Source organism: Platalea leucorodia, assembly GCF_965183815.1.
Source record: "Platalea leucorodia genome assembly, chromosome: 8".
In the NCBI taxonomy this organism is placed as follows: Eukaryota; Metazoa; Chordata; class Aves; order Pelecaniformes; family Threskiornithidae; genus Platalea; species Platalea leucorodia.
The window spans coordinates 47,252,857-47,272,077 of record NC_138830.1 but is presented as its reverse complement, the minus strand read 5'-3'; the positions used below and the strand labels follow the sequence as shown (position 1 = coordinate 47,272,077).

Below are 19,221 nucleotides of genomic sequence, written 5' to 3'. Positions count from 1 at the left end.
ACTTGTTGTTTAACTTTTGATACTCTCTCTTTAGCTTGTCTCAAAAGGATATTTGACTTGGAAATAGACTACTGGAGCTATTCTGACTTTTCATAGTTTGGGATATTCTTGCATTTTCCATTTCTCTCCCTTAAGCAGATTTATTATTGAGTTTAAATAATACATCTAGAGAGTTGGGGTTTTTTTTAACACCGACAAAAGCAGTTATAGTTTTGCCACATACAATATGAGTGCATTGCGACTGAAAAATCAAAATGGGATGGAAGTAAGAGTAGTAATGTTGCTGTTGAACTGCTTGCCTGGAATAAAGGCACACAAGCCAGATAGAGCTCAGCTCAGTCTGCCATCACCTGGTGAAGCACAGGGTGATGTGCTTCTGCGCATCACAGCACATCACTTCTACTGCACCACAATACTTCCACGCTGTTGTAAGTTGAAGTCTGCCTGCCCACACATCTCCTTCCTTACACAGTATCAGGCCAAACTAGGGAGGATGAAATGAGAATGACTGCAACAAACCTAACCTCTCCACAACTCACGTAGCCAGTTTGAACACCAGGAAGGCCTGGACTAAAGCACAGGTTTGGCACCATCCTTGAGTTACTGTTTAAACATATGGGGGAAACCCAAATGGCAATAAATAAAGTTTATTTACTTTCAGGTTTTTAATGAGTAAATTTTAAGTGCTCATTGTGATGGTTTTCTATTTCAACAATTTATTAGATATTAAAGCCAACAAGACTGCCATATATGCCCAAGCTTCTGCCTACTAAAAAGCCACGTCTTTGATGAAAATCCAGTGCCTCGCTAAGAATCCCCCTCTGAATGAGTCTCTTCCCCCCTCTGCTCCAAATCAGTTTCTTGGGATGCTGACTCATCCCACAAACTAAAGCACACCCTACACTACAAAAGCATGCTCCTCTGTTTTGCTCTTGCCCAAAACTTTCTCTGCAAAACCTTGGAGTCTTTTCACACCTAGTGACAAAACACAATTCCTCTGTTCTGCTTGGAGCCCAAATTTTTGAGTTTTCACATTCGTCCTTGTGCACTGAAGTTCTATCAGCATCAATCAATTCACGATACAAAGGATCTTTCCAGGAATAAGCAATCAAAATTACCATTATGCAACATGCATCATTGACTCCAGCAGGATATTCCCCAATAGCAGGGAAACGATGGCCTAGTGACTCCCCCAGAGTCAGTTACTAACAGCTCCAGAAATCAGTCTAATAAATGGGTTGTCCATAAGAGCATGAATTTGTGCGATAGATCTGTCACAGGCTGTCTCTTAGGGCTTTGAACACCCTTAGTTTTGGCATCTGCATAACCACACTTTGTAAATCTCTCTTTTCACAACTGACACGTTCTTTCTCTCTCTGGTGTACAGAAGTTCACTTGAACCAGAGCAGCCCAACCAGTGAATTCCCCAGCTACGGTGAAAACGGAAGTGATACCAGTTTACTTGTTTCACCCCTTCTGGTGGCTGGAGTAGTGATCGGACTTGTGCTATTTCTATCCTGTGTTACAATCATTGTTGGCAGTCTGCGAAAGGATGGACGGTTAAGACATCCGCATCTGAGGAGAGATGCTGTTTATGGTAAGATAGCTAGTTATAGCAAGATAATACTTACCTTTATTAATATCTGGTGCTATGGGCAACAAAAAGCATCTGGCTGCTGTGCAAGGGATACAAAAAATAAAATAATTTAAAAATAGGATGAGTAGGCCACAGGCAGCTTTGTAGTTTAATAGCATCTTTATGCTGGCACTGAATTCAAATAGTACAAGCTCCATAGTTAATGGTTAATATAAACAAGGCCAGTGCCGACAGCATTTCTTAAAGAGCTTATTTTCCCTTGATACAGTATAAGATTTCTTCTCCGTCGCTAGACTCCTGGTAGTTTTATTTTCATATCCCATTATAGCCTTGGTATAGCATATATTGTAATTTCTATTTGTTGGAATGTCAGGAATTTTTTCGCTTCTGCAGTGTGCACCAACCTACAACAATGACTGGCAATTACTTCTTTTCTGACCACAAAAGTTAATAACTGGATGTAAATAGAACAACAGGGCATCAAAATGTCATTACAACTGTCATAATCATTAAAGAGACTGGTTTGCTACCAAAAAAGTGCCAGCTCCTATCCCCCTACCGCCAACAAAAATCCCCCGTACTTTAAAAGGATTTGAGAATATGGAGTTAATTGTAGAATTATATTTTTGGCCAATTTTGGGTTTGCTGACCAGAAGTTAAAAGCCACTTTGTCAAGGAAATGACAGAATCTGATTATTTATATATTTAAGGAAAAAACAGCTACAAAAAGTTACTTTGTAAGTTTTCAGCTAGTAAAACTTCAAATTATAAATGGATTGAGTGGAGCATCAACAATTTTTGTCATCTGTGGTTAAGCTCCTATGTCTGCAGTTTGTTATGAGGGTACAGTTCTTTGCATATTGTTGAGGTTTTCTTCTTTATATAGATAAGATAATAGTGAGCCACATAAAAATGCATTGGCTCAAATCCTGATTTCACTGAGGTAAATCAAGTATCCACTGAAGTCAATTGGAGTTTATTTAATTATTTGGACCAGGAATTTTCACGTCTAAAAGAAACACATTTCCTAGCATCAGTTTGTCCACCTAGAGCCAGGAATAATTATGTTGGGCTTTCCCAGAAACATTTATCCAGATAAGTGAATAACGGCTATGTTTTGGGAGCAAATTTTAGACTCCAAGTGAAATGCAAACTCCCATGGTAATGTACAGAGGGGGAAAAGGAAAAACAAATTCAAAAAACTAATGTCTATTATTATTGTAACATCTATTTTTCCTACTTTTCAGCAGGTAAATTTGGGATTAAATGGTTAAACCCAAATTGGAGTTACTGTTTTACCCATGAATATTTTGGCATGACAAAGTACTGACCATTAGGATTCAATCACTACATTTAACTGCACTACTATGTTAATTTCAGTTCCTTCAAAAACCCTGAAGCCAGGCGAACACATAAAGGACAATTTTCAAACTGCTTGTTAGAAATAACAATGCGAGAGAAATGGAAAAAGAAAAGCATGGTGGTATTTTCAGAGAAATTAAAAAGAATAATCTTAAACTAAATTGTGCCAGTCTACCCAAGTGAAAATTTTACATTAGCACACGCCATCCTACTATCTCAGCATGCTTCCACTGGCCAGCATGGGAGCAGCAGGAGTCACTGTGAAGTTGGCTTCCTTCACTTATCAAGCAAAAGGAAAGCACAGTGCATGATAGACTGGATTAGTCCTGGTAAATTCCTGGGGGATAAATTGGCAGAAGTGAAAACTGCCAGGAGGAACAGGCAGTTCAAGTGAGTCCTGCCTTTTACCCTCTACTGAGAGAGACACTACTTTGATGTCACTTTAGAAGCTGGCCCTTCTCTCCAGGTACTATTTTAATGCATCAAGTGAAAAGGAGGAATCACTTTATTTGGAAGACAATTGCAGGGGCTAGGGGGTGGGAAATTGCTGCATTTCCACAATTTGGGACATTCTTATGGAAATTTACCCCGGAATGTTGAGCATTAACTAACTATGCTCAAAGACAGAAAATAGCACTACCTTCTTGCTATTTCTGGAGCTACGAAACTCTTTTGTGAAAGCATTAAGAAAGCCCTGGAGCAGGCAGCAAGATGATTTTTTTCTACTATTTTCCAGTTTTTCCCCTTTTTAAGAGTGTTTTATTGAGAACAGCATTTTCTCAAGACACGTACCTACAATCAAACACCTAAGCCTCCTTTTAAAACCTTCACAGAATTGATAAGTTTTCAACATATGCAACTCCTGGGAACTTCAGCAATCTTGCTAATGTTTGAAGCTGCATGCAGCAGAACTGCCACTCTTTTTCAACCTTTGAGGCACAAGAAAAGCTTTAGACACTTGCATCTTGTAGGGCAGCGCTAATGGTATAGTCCCTGTGCCATAGCCTGAAACACCACAGTTCGTCTATAGATGACGCTAACTTGCTCTTAAAGGAATAGAAATGCCCTGTGAAACCTGATTGTTCCAGAATACCAGTAATTCCTCTGCCTCAGATAGGTTTTATTTTCTGATTTATGGTAGTGTTATAAACAGTGATACTGTCTCAGAGAATCTACCATGGAGGAAGAGAGCAGCACGTATTAATTGCTTGTTTTCCAGCTCCAGATGGCTTCTCTTATGGTGGCTCTTTTGGAGAGCTGAGATCCACCTGTATGGAGGAGTTTCCCCCAACTTTTGATTTTGGTTCCTATCTGGATACACTTTCTCAGGTCAACGTCATGTATCCTGATTCACCTCCACGGTAAGCACTTTCCTAAGATTCCAAGTGTTATAGTCCTGCACTTGCAAAGCCTGTTAAAGAAGAAAATAAAACTGCTAGACTTATACCCACTACAAAAATGCAGGTCACACAAACTCTAAGTACAGACAGAGTTTATTTAGTTTGAGTATAAGTTCAAGTTTTCCTTAGCAGAATATATCTTTACTAAATAAAGGCATGTGTACAGCCAATTCTCATTTACTAATATTCACATTAAAATTTATCATATTGATGGCATACTAATGAAACACACAAGTTAAATTACTTCTGAATATCTTTCTTTGAAAAAAATTATTTTACAAGTCAAAGGGGGGGAAGTGCAGGAAACCTTTAAACCTTTCCATATTTTTCAGCAAGTCTCACTTCTCAGCTTTCTTAACCATGGCATTCTATCAGAAAGCAGAACTGAAGAAAACATACCATTCTGACATACCTAGTAGTTGTTCTTAACCTCCTAATTTAGGATAGGGAGAAAATTGTTTGGGATTGTTCATCTTATATCAGTAATCTGTGAAGGAGGACAACTACCATTTTAGCTGTTTAACCCAAACCTGCTCTAGAGAGCCATAGTTGCCTGGATTGTAGTAGCGTCTTTGGAGAAGACCGTCCTTCAAATATCAGGCAGTTCTAATTGCCTGGGGAGGCAACACCGCCAGAAGAGGCTCTTTCCAAAGACAGTTATTCCAGAAATTATATAGCAGCTCCTTCCACATTTGTGTGCCTGCATTTGCAGGGTACAAGAACAGCCATCACGAGTAACAAGAGTCGCACTTTAGGCCATCAGTATCTCCTCTGCGCGCCTCATGCACCTCGAGGTTAATAAATGAAGGAATTCAGTTACTCCCTCCACTGAACCAACAGATATTGTTTTAAACTGAACATCACTTCAGGCTTTCTGTGGTGCTGTATCTTACCAACAGCTGATAACAGTTGAACAGCCATGCTCCCCCCCTTTTTTCTCTCTTTCCTTCCTTTTAAGCAGACTCTGTTTCGAGTTAAACCAATATACTCGTAAGACCAGCCCTTTTCTGACTGCTTGTATACATATAAAATACACAGCAAGTCAGTAGTATGAACGTACAACATATAGACCTTTGCTTTTTCTATTTTATGCATGTTTTACATGTAGGGATGGGGTCAGAACGCCAAGGCGCAGCTGGAGCTGAACTTGGCAAAGGATGCAAAGAATAAGAAGGGGGGCTTCTACAGGTATGTCAGCCAGAAAAGGAAGGTCAAAGAAAGCGTACCCCGCCTTGATAAGCAAGACTGGCAAACTGGTAACAACGGACGAGGAGAAGGCTGAGGTACTCAACAACTTCTTTGCCTCAGTCTTCACTGACAACCCCTCTTCCCACACCTCTCAAGTGGCTGGACCGCAAGACAGGGACTGGGGGAGCAAAGTCCCTCCCACTGTGCAAGAAGATCAGGTTTGAGACCACCTGAGGAACCTGAACATACATAAGTCTATGGGACCTGACGAGATGCATCACAGAGTCCTGTGGGAAGTGGCTGATGTAGTTGCCAGGCCACTCTCCATGATATTTGAAAAGTCATGGCAGTCAGGTGAAGTCCCTGGTGACCGGAAAAAGGGAAACATTGCACCCATTTTTAAAAAGGGTAGAAAGGAGGATCCCGGGAACTACTGACCTGTCAGCCTCACCTCTGTGCCTGGGAAGATCATGGAACAGATCCTCCTAGAAGCTATGCTAAGGCACATGGAGGACAGGGACGTGATTAGAGACAGCCAGCACGACTTCACCAAGGGCAAAGAGTGCCTGACCTACCTAGTGGCCTTCTATAATGGAGTGACTACATCAGTGGACAAGGGAAGAGCTACAGATGTCGTCTGTCTGGACTTCTGTAAGGCCTTTGCCACAGTCCCCCACAACATCCTTCTCACTAAACTGGAGAGATATGGATTTGATGGGTAGACTGTTTGGTGGATGAGGAATTGGTTGGATGGTCGCATCCAGAAGGCAGTGGTCAACGTCTCAATGTCCAGATGGACATCAGTGACAAGTGGTGTCCCTCAGGGGTCTGTATTGGGACAAGTACTGTTTAATATCTTCATCAATGACACAGAGAGTGGGATCAAGTGCACCCTCAGCAAGTTTGCAGATGACACCAAGCTGAGTGGTGCGGCTGACATGCCTGAGGGATGGGATGCCATCCAGAGGGACCTGGACAAGCCTAAGAAGTGGGCCTGTGTGAATCCTGTGAGGTTCAACAAGGCCAAGTGCAGGGTCCTGCACCTGGGTCGGGGCAATCCCCGGTATCAATACAGGCTGGGGGATGAAGGGATGGAGAGCAGCCCTGCGGAGAAGGACTTGGGGGTACTGGTGGATGAAAAGCTGGACGTGAGCCAACAACGTGCGCTTTCAGCCCAGAAAGCCAACCATATCCTGGGCTGCATCAAAAGAAGCGTGGCCAGCAGGTCGAGGGAGGTGATTCTGCCCCTCTACTCTGCTCTGCTGAGACCCCACCTGGAGCACTGTGTCCAGCTCTGGAGCCCTCAGCACAGGAAAGACATGGACCTGTTGGAGCGGGTCCAGAGGAGGGCCCAAAAATGATCAGAGGGCTGGAACACCTCTCCTATGAGGAAAGGCCAAGAGAGTTGGGGTTGTTCAACCTGAGGAAGAGAAGGCTCCGGGAAGACCTTATCGCAGCCTTTCAGTACTTAAAGGGGGCTTATAAGAAAGATGGGGACAGACTTTCTAGCAGGGCCTGTAGTAATTGGACCAAGGGGTAATGGCATTAAACTAAAAGAGGGTAGATTCAGACTAGATAAGAGGAAGACATTTTTTATGATGAAGGTGGTGAAACACTGGAACAGGTTGCCCAGAGAGGTGGTAGATGCCCCATCCCTGGAAACATTCACGGTCAGGTTGGACGGGGCTTTGAGCAACCTGATCGAGTCGAAGATGTCCCTGCCCATTGCAGGGGGCTTGAACTAGATGACCTTTAAAGGTCCCTTCCAACCCAAACTATTCTATGATTCGATTACAAAGTCATACTATATAATAAATGGACTTTTAGAGATGGTGTAAATATTTTAGCAGAAAGCTCACATGTGAAAAATTATTGAGCCTGGCATCTAAATTTGTACAACTTCATATAAATCCATTTAAAAATTTAGACTGGTTTTTGGACCCACACCCACGAGTCTTTACTAATAAAAGCCAGCCAGCTGACACCCAAGCAACAGCTTGAGTGGGCAGTTGGCCAGATTTCTGAGAACAAGCTCAGACTCCTGTGAACAAGCTCTGAGAACATATTTCTTTAGCAGACAGGTCTCCTAAGATTAAACCAAAGGTTGCTTCCATTTCCAGTTTGAAACAGGCCCAAAGAAGGAATTTCCACCTCTGTGGAGCTCTCTGTTTGGAAGGAGACACCAGTGATACAGGATAGCACTAGATGATCTGTGCTTTCCTGTAAATTCTCCAGCTACTTATGTAATAAGCCTGGCACAAGTTAACTGTCTTGTGTCCTACCTTGTTCTAGGAAACTATTCTGGGACATCAATACTAGCATCAGAGAGACATAAAGGTGTCCAGCCACTGCCCCCTCAAGATTCCCCTTTGGGCTGACTGGACTGTGTCCCTGAGGGGCCCAAGATCTGACTCTGCATACACAAGGAAACACTGCTCATCCCATTAATTGCAGATCTGCATGACAGGTTAAAAGTAAAGATTATTGTTAATGGTTTTGCTGTTTTCTCACTGCTACTATAGTTAAATATTTTAGAAAAAGTAGCTTTGGCAAATCATTAAAATCTTACTAACTTTTACATCTTAGCAACACAACTTGTAGAAGACTTCAGGAAAAGCAGAGCTTAGCAGATGGCCGAAAGCAAAGCTACGTGGAGAGACATTTAAACTTACTATTAATACATTATATGGTCCATTGTAACTTTCTGTTCAGAAAAGCATTGGTTGAGAAGCATTGTATGAATACATTGCATTGTGCAAGAGGCTGAAAAATTTCTGTATAGCTACCTTTACACTCTCCTCCACAGCGTAACACTAAAGTGTGTTTTTTCTAATTAGTAGAGCATGGAGATTATTTGGACTGATGGGTGCTAACAGCAGGAAAACTGACTGTCAGATGTGGCCTTGAAGCATAAACAAGACATGCTTGACCTGGTGCATTTAAAATATTAACTCACTGGGATCAATCTTGCTACATATGATAATGTTTTGAACAGTAGGTTTACTGAAATGTAGCACTGGCTAAATTAATGCAATTCCTCCTTCTAATTCATGCAGTGCAAGATGTAATTTAAAGCTAAACTAGCATGCCCAAAAGCTAATAATGCAACTGTAGCATAAACAGAACAGAAATGAAGAGCAGCAAGGAAAGCAACTGCATTGGCAAATAACTCTCAACACATACTTGCAGTGAAAGAATTCGGTGACTGAAAACTAGCGTCCTGCTGCCACGAGCGGACACCAAGGCATTAGCTTCATTTAACAGCATTGTTCTAATACAGCCTGCAAGAGGCAACAGTATTACATCACTGCATACTAGGTGCTGCGGAGCTGAGTATTCTTGAACATACTATTTTTGCTAAGACCATATTTTCTGAAATTATTTCAGTAGAAAGCGTGACACCTCTGTTTGGCCAAGGGGGTGATTATAATCAGTCTAGAATGTTTTCATTAGATTTTATGGTTGGGCTTTAAACCATTAAACAAGCGGGAAAGGAATTTTAGGGGAAGGCTGATGAAACATAGAGTCAGAGTTAAGAGAGCCCATTTCTATGGCTGAGGGAGAACCAACTGTCCAGGACTGCCCACTCTTGACTCTCCAATTGAAAGTCCAATACAAAATACTATTTCTATAAAAACTTAAATTGGGAAATTAATTTATGCATTGGTATGTTAATAATTTAATTGCTTTGATATCTAAATCACAAAGTTCATTTGAGGCTTAATTTGATTATCACCATAGACACTTCCACCAACCACTTTCTTACATTAAATTTAGAGGAATATCATGCACGGAGTTTTGTCATTAGCCTGCCATAGTTGCAGGGTGGTTACAGAGAAGCCATTTGGTCAATTTGTCTTGACAACCCAAAATATACAGTGCTTCTATCCGTAAACATCGCTCTAGGATAATTAATGACTTTCTAATGAATCTCAGATCTGTGTTAGCATCTGTCAGATTGATTTTACGTGAGGTGTAGAAGGGAAATAGAAAAACAAAATACAGTGGGTATGAACTAAGCAGTTTCAAGGTATTAGGGGTCTGTATTTTAGAGCCTATTTCTAACACGTACAGATACTTGTGGCAGTGCTAGAAGTTAAGTTCTTGTTTCATAGTCTGCGTTACCAGAGATGGCAAAGTATTTGTTTCTAAGAAATTTCGGTCATCCAAGAAAGATGTCCAGGTGATCTAACAACAATTCTAAACCACAGAATTCTTCTCCCTCCAAATTAGGAAACTCGAACAAATTCAACAAGGACAAAATATAAGAACAATCTCCCTGCCACAGTTTAACAATCATCATAGTAAATATGACTTTGAAAGAAATACTGGAAAGCCTGTAAATCCAACATTTGCCAATTTGTTCAACATCCACTGTGATGGTATGAGTAGAATCATCTAATTGAATTTTTAGGATCTTTAAACTTTTAAGAAGAATCAAGGAAAAAAAAAAAGAGTATTATTTGGAATTATATGGCAGGCAGCAGACCTTTAATCAAAAAAGTCTTCTGGAGTTTGATCAAGATGGCTATAGTTGTCATTTTGCATATCCCAAACACATGCTGTTGATACTGTGTGGATACCTTTATAGATAGAAATCACGAGCTCATGCTCATGTTCACTGTGCCCAGAGTTCATTGTAACAGATGCAATTATGGTGAGCTTTCCTAATTATCATCTTTTTATATATGTGTGTATATATATAAGAAAGCTGTTTAAAAAGAATTTGAGCTTACATGTTTTAAATGGCTTGAAGTACAGAACCAGTCAAGAACCAAGTAAATTAAAAACAATTGCATTTTCTTGGTGAGAGTCTCTAAAATCCTAACAATGAGGAGATTTGAGGTTCCCTGCATGAAAGGAATTTTATCAACTTCTCATATTTTGGCCAGAGGAAATGCATTTGACCCTACTTGACTACGTGCTTTTTCACACCTTAGTGATTGGATATTAATGGTATGTACAGAGCTTTAGGCAACCAAGGTTATCGCCTTTTTCATCTGTGACTCACGACTGTCTAATACAGAACATCACTGAGGAATGACTCTTGAGTGAGATGGAGGGATTTAGTTTCAGGAATAGTTTTACTGGAAGCCACAAAAGTCCTCTCTGTATTTCACATTGAAATGTGTCCTGCAGGGCGCACTATGATAAAAACCTGTTAGTCCCCTGTTAACCTAGTACTCACATTAGAACACATTGGGTTGTTTTTTTTTTTTTTTGGTTGTTCATTTTAAGTGTGCTCACTCTACCTCATCTGCTCATTTTGCCTAATCTATATAGGATCAATTCTAGAGAAAATTGTTTAGGCTTGATAAATGCCAGTCCTCATAATACCCATGTTCAGTCTGCATTGTTTAAATGGGCAAATCTATTTAAAAATTACTTTAAAGTGGCAAAAGGAAATACTCATGTCAAAGATTGACCCTAATTTCCCTCTAAATATGAAAACCAAAATACCCTAAACTACTTAAGGTACTTTCTTCTCTAAGACATTCTTTTCCATCCCCCACTCCTGAGGAAGCAAGTTAGCCGTATCAGAGGGAAGAAGGCTTGAACCAGCTTCCTAGATTTTCTTGAAAGACAGAATTAGGCTTGCAGGAAACTAACAAAAAACTTGCTATATTGTGCTGTATTCCTTTGCCAAGGCCACTTTTCCTGCAAGCCTGCAAGGTAAGTAGTTTTTGGCACATTGCAATGACAGTTGGCAAAGCATGAGATGGACATTTGTGGTTCAGATTTCACTTCAGTACCCTCATTGAGATTTTCAGTCAGTAAAGTAAAAAAATACCACTGGAAATACGACAGTATTAAATCCACTGGAAATCATGACATAAGACTCTCAATTCTTTCAACTCCGAATTCTGAGCAACTAGACCCTCAAAAGCCCCTCCCTGCACATCCTAGTGCTATTCCTAATTAATATTGGATATAGAAACAAGTTAATTGCTTTTTAATTAGTTAGTTGCTCTCTGCTGTGAAGGGATTTTTACATGACACCCCCATTTCACAGCCCACCTGGTGAGCACAGGGAGATCGCCTTAGTGCCCAACATGAAGCCAGCCCTTGAGAGGCCAGGGTCTGCAAGTGAGATCCCAGCAAGTGTATCTAGACTGGTATTTCAGGTGTCTCTGGTATATGTCTAAACAGAGCCCTGCCTTAGTGAGGTTCTCAGCTGATGTGAATGCCACCACACCAGTGGGAGCACCATCAAGTTCCGTCTGCGGTATGGACAGGTTTTTCCTCAAGCTGCCTTTATATTGCTGGTTTCTCCTAACAGATCATCCGTCAGGAAGCCATTTCAATTAGAGGAACATAGGTTTGAAAGGATCTTCTGCAGTTACCCAGTCCCACCCCAACTGCTGCAAGTAATAATTTTTAATAGAAATTTACCTATTCCATAACAGAGTTTGCAAGGATCTTTTGTGCCCATTGTACTCATTCTAGAATACCTAAGGACAGACCTAATTCCTAATTATTATGGCAGCCTTCTTACTTCCAGCTTAAATTTGTTTACAGGCATTTTATGATCATTTCTTTTTGTGGCATTTCCATTCCTCTTAAATACCCATGCCGTTCTCTTTACTTGCTTCCTGTATTTGTAGTCAAAAATCTCACACCTCAGCCTGCATGTTATGAGGCTAAGGCACAAAGTTCTCTTAGCTCTCTGTCATCAAAAATATCTGTTGGGACGCTGTGTCATCTGACCAGCCTTTCTCTACACCTGTCCCAGTTTCACTCTAGAAGTGAAAACTATTGCTGCATACTAAAAAAAAAAAAAAAAAAAAAAAAAAAAAGCAGTGAAAGCAGAAAAACCTGATGAAAGAGAGGCACCAAACATTTCTAACCAGAAATTCATTGTGCTGTGCGAACAATCACAACTTCACAACTTAAAGCTGTTGAGTCATTGATAACAGTACTGAAAAAAAGGAATATTTTTCTCTTAATTTCCCAGTAGTTAGACTTTCTGTTGCATACTGCAACTACTGTTTCCTTCACCTGCTCAGAATTCATTCCTAGAATAATTAAAGCAAAGCCCTTTCTAGGATTATGAACCTAAAACATGTCACATGGCAAACTTCCCTGGGTATTAGCAGGTCCTAAGCATTCCTGCTGACATGCAAAAACTGGTATTGTTGTTTAGAACCCTGTTGGTGAATTAACTCCATGGCTTGGGAGGCTACAAGAAATTATTTTGAAATAAATTTGTCTTAACTGATTATTATTACTCAACCACTGCCCATAGCTTCACTGTCATTTACTGTATAATGGTTACAGAAATCCAGAGACTAAACACTGCTTATGATCAAGTGATTCTTATTATATATAAAATTAATGCCAGGCTGAAATGTATCATAAAATCTTCATCATAGAATGACTTCTTTTATTTAAAACATTTATTTTGATTGTTTAAAGCTGCACAATTATGTTGAAACCGTATTATATGTTTCAAATGCTATCTGCTATATGTAAACAGTGTTTTCATGAGAACATTTAATTTAATTTTTCATCTGAAATATTTATTCAGCGAAGAGTCACAACTTCCTCGAGATTATCTTGACACATAGTGCAGAATAAAGATCCAGACTTTTAGTGCTTATTAACACAAATATTCCTATTGTAGTTGCAGTTTTGCCTTTTTTTCACTAGCTATTGTTTGCATCTTAAAAAATTCTGTAAGTAGAACCTTCTTTCCCCAGAGAGTAGGTCATAATTTATGAATGACAGCTAGTTAAATAAGCTCTTTTGGGTTACCTTAGCAACAAACCTATCTTAATACTTATTGCAATGAGACCTGACAAATTCATGAAGTTATTCCCCCCTCACAATATTCTGAGTCAACAAGGTCAGCTTGAAGAGCTGCTGTATTTTTTAAGCAACATTCTTCTCTCTACAGATCACATTTACATGCGGTAAGATGATGTTAACAGACATCAGCCCTCCTTGCCTTTCCTAGTACAATTATCCCCTAAAAATTCAATAACATAGTCTACAATGACAATGAAGTTATTCTGACAAGAAACAAGGCCAAAAAACAAAAGAAGTAGACAACAGCACGTTTCATGGTCAGTAACCCCTTCCTTCTCATGACTGCCTGTGAGATACGCTGAACCTTAAGATAATATTTTTTTTTAAAAAAAAAGTGGATTAAAGTGAATTCACTACAAGTACTGTAAGCAAGGATTTTTTTCAGGGCTGAAAAAGAGATGCATGATATTCATGAGATGCAGTGTAATGAGTCCTGTGGTCCATTATTAAGTTATGGTAACATAATACTTTTCAAAAGCATTTGCTTTCTTGTCTAAAATGATTTTCCTGTGGCTGCTGTACTGAACTACAAGCATCAGCTACTTTTTACATGTACAATAACTTCACAGAACTGCATCTCTCGGATAAAACATAACTATAATTATTTTTTGCAAGAAACTAGCAAGTATTTTTGTTTTCCCACTTAAGTCATGCAAGCTCCATGCTCTTTCATTTTCGATTGCAAAACATATATATACACACATACATATGTAGGTGTCATTCCCTTAGCAGTTACTGAGGTTGCACTTTTATGATATGGCTAAGAAGTTCTGCCTGTGAGCTATGGTCTAAGACGCGCCCCACTTCTTCCATCTTTTATACTTCTACTTCCCTTGTGTTACATTGATGCCCACCTGACTACGCTGTGAGCTTCCAACGTAGATAGCTAAATCAGTAGAAATCCAGCCCAGAAAAAACACACACACAAAAAAAAATAAAAACCACGCACACAACCTTTTTGCCTATTTAGCTCCAGATTGGGGATCATGGTTTGGAGGAAGTAGTGCAAGGGACACGGTGGGAGTATGCAGCAGGTCAGGCGACACTTCCTTTCAATGACATGGACATTGGCTCATGTTGAAACCACAGCTTTACACATCACTGAGCTCTACAACTGGCACCTTCTCAGATGAAATCAACAGCATTAGTTACCATACTTATATGACTTGCATGTAGCAGTATAATTTTAATATTATGAATCATCATTACTGATAGTTATGGATGCACTGGTTCTTTTTGGTGGTAGCCATCATTACATAATACCTCTTGGCCCCTCTGGTACCGAGGTCTCCATACTAGCTGATGAGAAAGCAGCTCCTTCATTCTATTCTAGTTTGCACTGTTTGCAAGTAAAAAGAAAGAAACCTAAAAGCTGTGTCAAAGGTGCAGACCTCACAATGCAGGACAACTTAGCAGTACCACTTGGTTCGTGATACACACCTCACTGCACTGAATTGCAAGAGTCCATTCACCTCTTGTCCTCAACCATGAAGCTTTATTTTAAGACAACAGTAAGGATTTAGCCCAGTATCACTCACATCAATACGTGGTAATCCACTGCTATTGCTATTACAATTTTTTTATAAGTAATCCTTTAAATCTTTTGAGGAATGATTTTCCAACCACCAACATACATGGACAGTGGGTGCCTGTCAAACTGTGTATTACTTCTTATAACACTGGCTTAGAATCCTCTAATAAAAAAAGATCTGGTAAATACTAGATGCATAAGTTTACATACTATGGTCTCTTTGAAGAAGAGACTGTGCTTTTCTGTTTGCAAAATAAAATTCATGCTTGTAGTGTTGATAATTCATTAGTTATACTATAGGAATACCTCTATAACAGTACTCTGAAAGCACAACCAAATTACTGAGGGGGAAAAAAAAAAACCACCACCCCACCCCCCAAAAAAAACCACCCACAAAAGACTCAGAAGCTAGGGAAAAAAATACAAAAAGTTAAAGTTGCTTGTATGACCTTAATTCATCTCCTTTCTATCCTCAACAGAAAATGCTAGGAACCTTCTCTGTAGCCTCCACTACTAGTATCATAGCAATAGCTGTTTGCAATGTCAGCATTACAAGCAAAGATACCAGGCTTAGAAGAGAATATGGGAAACTATCAAGATCATAAACTGCTAATGAAATACAAGAAGTTATTTCAAAAAAAAAAAAAAAAAGCTATTTGAATTATTTGTATTTGGCGCCTTGGCCATAACGATCTGTAGGTACAGTTGTGAAGGTGCCAAAAAGTTACTTAATTGAAAATCTGGTACATGTTCCTTACTGCCCTATTCGATTTTTAAAACATGAACTTAATTGCCAAAAATGAGAGGGGGAATATTACTTGGACTGGAGTTTGGAGAAAAAGAGACAATTATTTTTTTATCCATCATATATATGAAGAAAAAGTGCCCTAACACTAATATATTGATATTTGGAACTAAACACTGAAATGCCAGATCTTGAATACCATCCTTTGCTACCCATTTGTCTTGATGCTTAAAAGTCTCCTTCACAAAAGATCATTTTGCTATTTATCCCAGCAAGCATTTTAGTTCTACAGAGCTGAGCTATGGTCCATGAAAGACATTAAAATTAAATCCAAGGGAAAGAAATGCAGATTATCAGATAACAACACTAAGTAGAAGGTTCATACTGTGCCCATTTCTCCTTTAGGTCTGTGGTGGATTTTCCTTGCGCTGGGCCTGGGCCCAGAATCAGGAAACAGAGAATCTTCTTCCCTTTTGTGTCTCAGCAAAAGGATTCAAAATTTTCCACCTTGAAACACACATTACTGTGGGCTTTTCAAAACTGAAACTCTTTTACTATGGTAACAGGACCCAGTAGGTGCTCTTCATTAGCCTGATTAAGTCAGTCAAAATCTGAGGAAAGATTTAAATAAATTTACTGGGCTGTAGGTCAGCAGAATGTAAATTAAGTAAAGATGCCACTCATACTAAGTAATCCTGCAAAGAGTGGCTCTTCCTTTCCTTTAGTTCATGAAGAGCTGAGGACATCAGGTCCTCAATCTCTGACTAAGGTCTAAGATCTTTTAAAAGAATATCAGGTATGCTTGAAAGCTTCAGTGGGCTTAGTAGAGGCTGGACTGAAATCTTTTCCACATGCTATACAAAACCAATTTGACTTCCTACATGCTGAGACTTGTTTCTGAAGTATCTAGCAGCCCTATTCAGGATCTTCAGAACAGAGTTATGTTTTTAAATACCATTCTTTCTGATGGGGAAATCGAAATTTTCTAGTCTGAATTTAAAACCATTGTCCTCATGAATATAAAAATAAGATAAAAGGGAGGTAAAAATAAAACCACCTGTGGATATTTGAGTTATTTAGTAACCTAAATAACTTTCTTACCTTTCCCTTTCCCAAAAAACACTTCTATCACCCAGACTAGGAACAATACCATCAAAATCCTCAGGAGCGCTCTGAGGGAAAGGTATGAATGAGTGCAGCAGAACCAAGTATTTTTCTAAGGCAGGGCCTCCGTGGTTGATTGCAGTAGATTTGAGCTCACTGTAACCAATGCAAGCTGCCCTGCTGCAAGCCACTTACAGTCTACAAGCAGGGTTTATTAGCTTGGGTTTAGCCTGGCAGTAATGCAATTACAGGGGGCAGAATGACTGCCTGCAGTCTACTGGGAAGACATATGCTAAATATCCTAAGTTTCAGGAAATATCCTAGATCTTAACAGCTCTGCAGTCAGTGTGGTTGAGGAAATGGGTTCTTAATTTGTCTGGCTCCAGCAGAATTCTTTTTCAGGTTAACTGAGTAGGCAAAGGTTTTTTACAGGAAACATTCCCTCCTTCAGAATTGGATTTAAAATGATCCTGAAACAATTAAACAAGGCAGCCACAAACAAAGCAGGTCCAGCATTTAAGATCATGATGTTATGTTATGCTACTTCTGCCTATAGCCAGTGAGCCAGGAAAACAGGACCTTCCTTCAGACCACTAGACCTGGGCTGGTTTAACAGCAAAAGCAGAGTCAGCTTTAGTTTGTGGACAAACAGGTGATGCTAGGATAGCCACACAGTGGACCACCCAGATAACAGACCAGGTTCACCAGTCTGGTTCAGCCCTCCCCGGGGCCGCAGTGCAATCGCTGCAGAGCCCTTAGGCTCAGGGGGTTGAGCAGTGCCAGCACAGCACGGTACAAACACATGGAGCTTGCTCATGTCCGCTCTGTCTGTTCCCATCCCCTTCCTGCAACGCAGAACATGGGAAAACCCAAGCACAAAGACACGCTGGTCTATCCAGGCTCATTATTTACTCCTCATGGGCTTCCCTAGGCTGTGCAGTCGAAGCTCCAATCTAAGGTGCCTGTCTGCATTCGCACTGGGACAGCAAGCACTGAGCACAGTAGCGGAGTGAGGAGGTAATAGTTTCCCCTGGCTCCACCTTCATGGCACAGACAGAACTACAAAACCTGGATAGACCTGAGCTGGCTCCTCATGGAAATCCCACAAATTGGTCTGTCTTGCATTCCTCCTTTTCGGGAGGGGAGTCTGCCAAGTCTCAGAATGACCAGCATGAGTCTGTCAAGATTATTCATCACAGCTCTGCACCTCAGCAAGAAATCCTGCTGCCCCTGCCAACACAGATCTGCAACCCAGACAACCCACCGCATGTAACTGCTGGCTGAGCACCAGAGACCTGTGAGTCAGGAGGACAGTATTTGATGTGATACTGTACTTTAGACTCCAGCTAAAGCTCTCTATACCTTGTTTCGTAACTAAAATAGCAACACCACTTCCTTTTTCCCCAGCCATTTTGTAGCTTAGCTACTTACAAGCAGCTGAGAGCAGGAATGAACCCCCACTGTGTTGCACTTACGACAACTGGTGCAGCGTGCACGGGTTTCTGTGAGCCAGCAGTGTTATTCCTCCCACTCCTGCATAACTGGCTGCAAGGAGCTGGGCTCATCCCCAGGCACCTCAGCCGAACGGTGCTGCCACAGATGTTACTTTCATGCAGGAGGATGGGGTCTGACCTTTCTCTGAGATCTCTGGGATTATCTTTAGGTATTTGGAGATGTGCTTTTAAGTAGTATGCTCTCAAGTGTCTCACATGGCAGGGTAAGCAAGCATGTGGGCTGAGGAACAAAACACCAGACGATCCTTTTCTTCTCACTTTACCTGCCCCTGTTATGCTGAAAATAAGGTACTGTGGCACTTTTCACAGGAATCTAATGAAAAATTCCTTTTTTTCTTTCAGCTACGATGAATGTGTGGGTCCAGGAGCAACTCAAATATATATTCCCACAGATGATCCTCCCCCATATTCTCTTACAGACCCACGTCAAAGAAATGAAATATCTATAAACATTAGCCTGGAAGAGGAAGCAGCATCTGGGACTACAGGACAGGCTGCAAATTATGCAGTCAGGCTGCAGGACTTGCAGCCGCCCATTTCATCCATCTCTTTGTCATCTCTTACTCTGGAGGCTGCTCCCCTGTACGAGACAGTGGTGTGTGAACAGAATATTCCCATCCCACTTGTTCCAGTGGAAGTACTGAAAAATTCTTCCACCGACTATCAGACTCTTCTGAACCAAATCATGTGAATAAAAGTGGCTCTTTCCTTCAATTCTTCTGAAGAACTAAGACCGACAAAACCATTTAAATGGAAGAATAAAACCTCTGAAAGTTTTACCTATTTTATATCTTTAAACAGGGATGCAATCAGATTTTATTTTTTACAGTGAATTTTGAAAGTTTACCTAAACTTCCCTCTTTGTGCTTCAAAGCGTTCCATGACATCACACAGCATAAAAGAGCAGCAGTGACAAGCAGTGCATCTGACCTTTTTGAAGCATTTCAAAACGCATTGAAATCAGCCACTCT

General features: G+C 40.4%; 1 protein-coding gene across 1 annotated transcript in view; it reads left to right on the top strand.

Annotated features, from left to right (window-relative positions):
* The window catches only part of BEAN1 (brain expressed associated with NEDD4 1), a gene marked incomplete at both ends in the record, with an annotated part of 59,365 nt that extends 40,424 nt beyond the window's left edge, over window positions 1-18,941 (top strand). The window contains 3 exons of the mRNA XM_082320849.1: window positions 1,388-1,597; window positions 4,179-4,320; window positions 18,593-18,941. Of these exons, the coding sequence (XP_082176975.1) occupies window positions 1,388-1,597; window positions 4,179-4,320; window positions 18,593-18,941 (701 nt within the window). The remainder of the gene's footprint in view (window positions 1-1,387; window positions 1,598-4,178; window positions 4,321-18,592) is intronic.
* Between the last annotated feature and the right edge of the window lie 280 nt (window positions 18,942-19,221).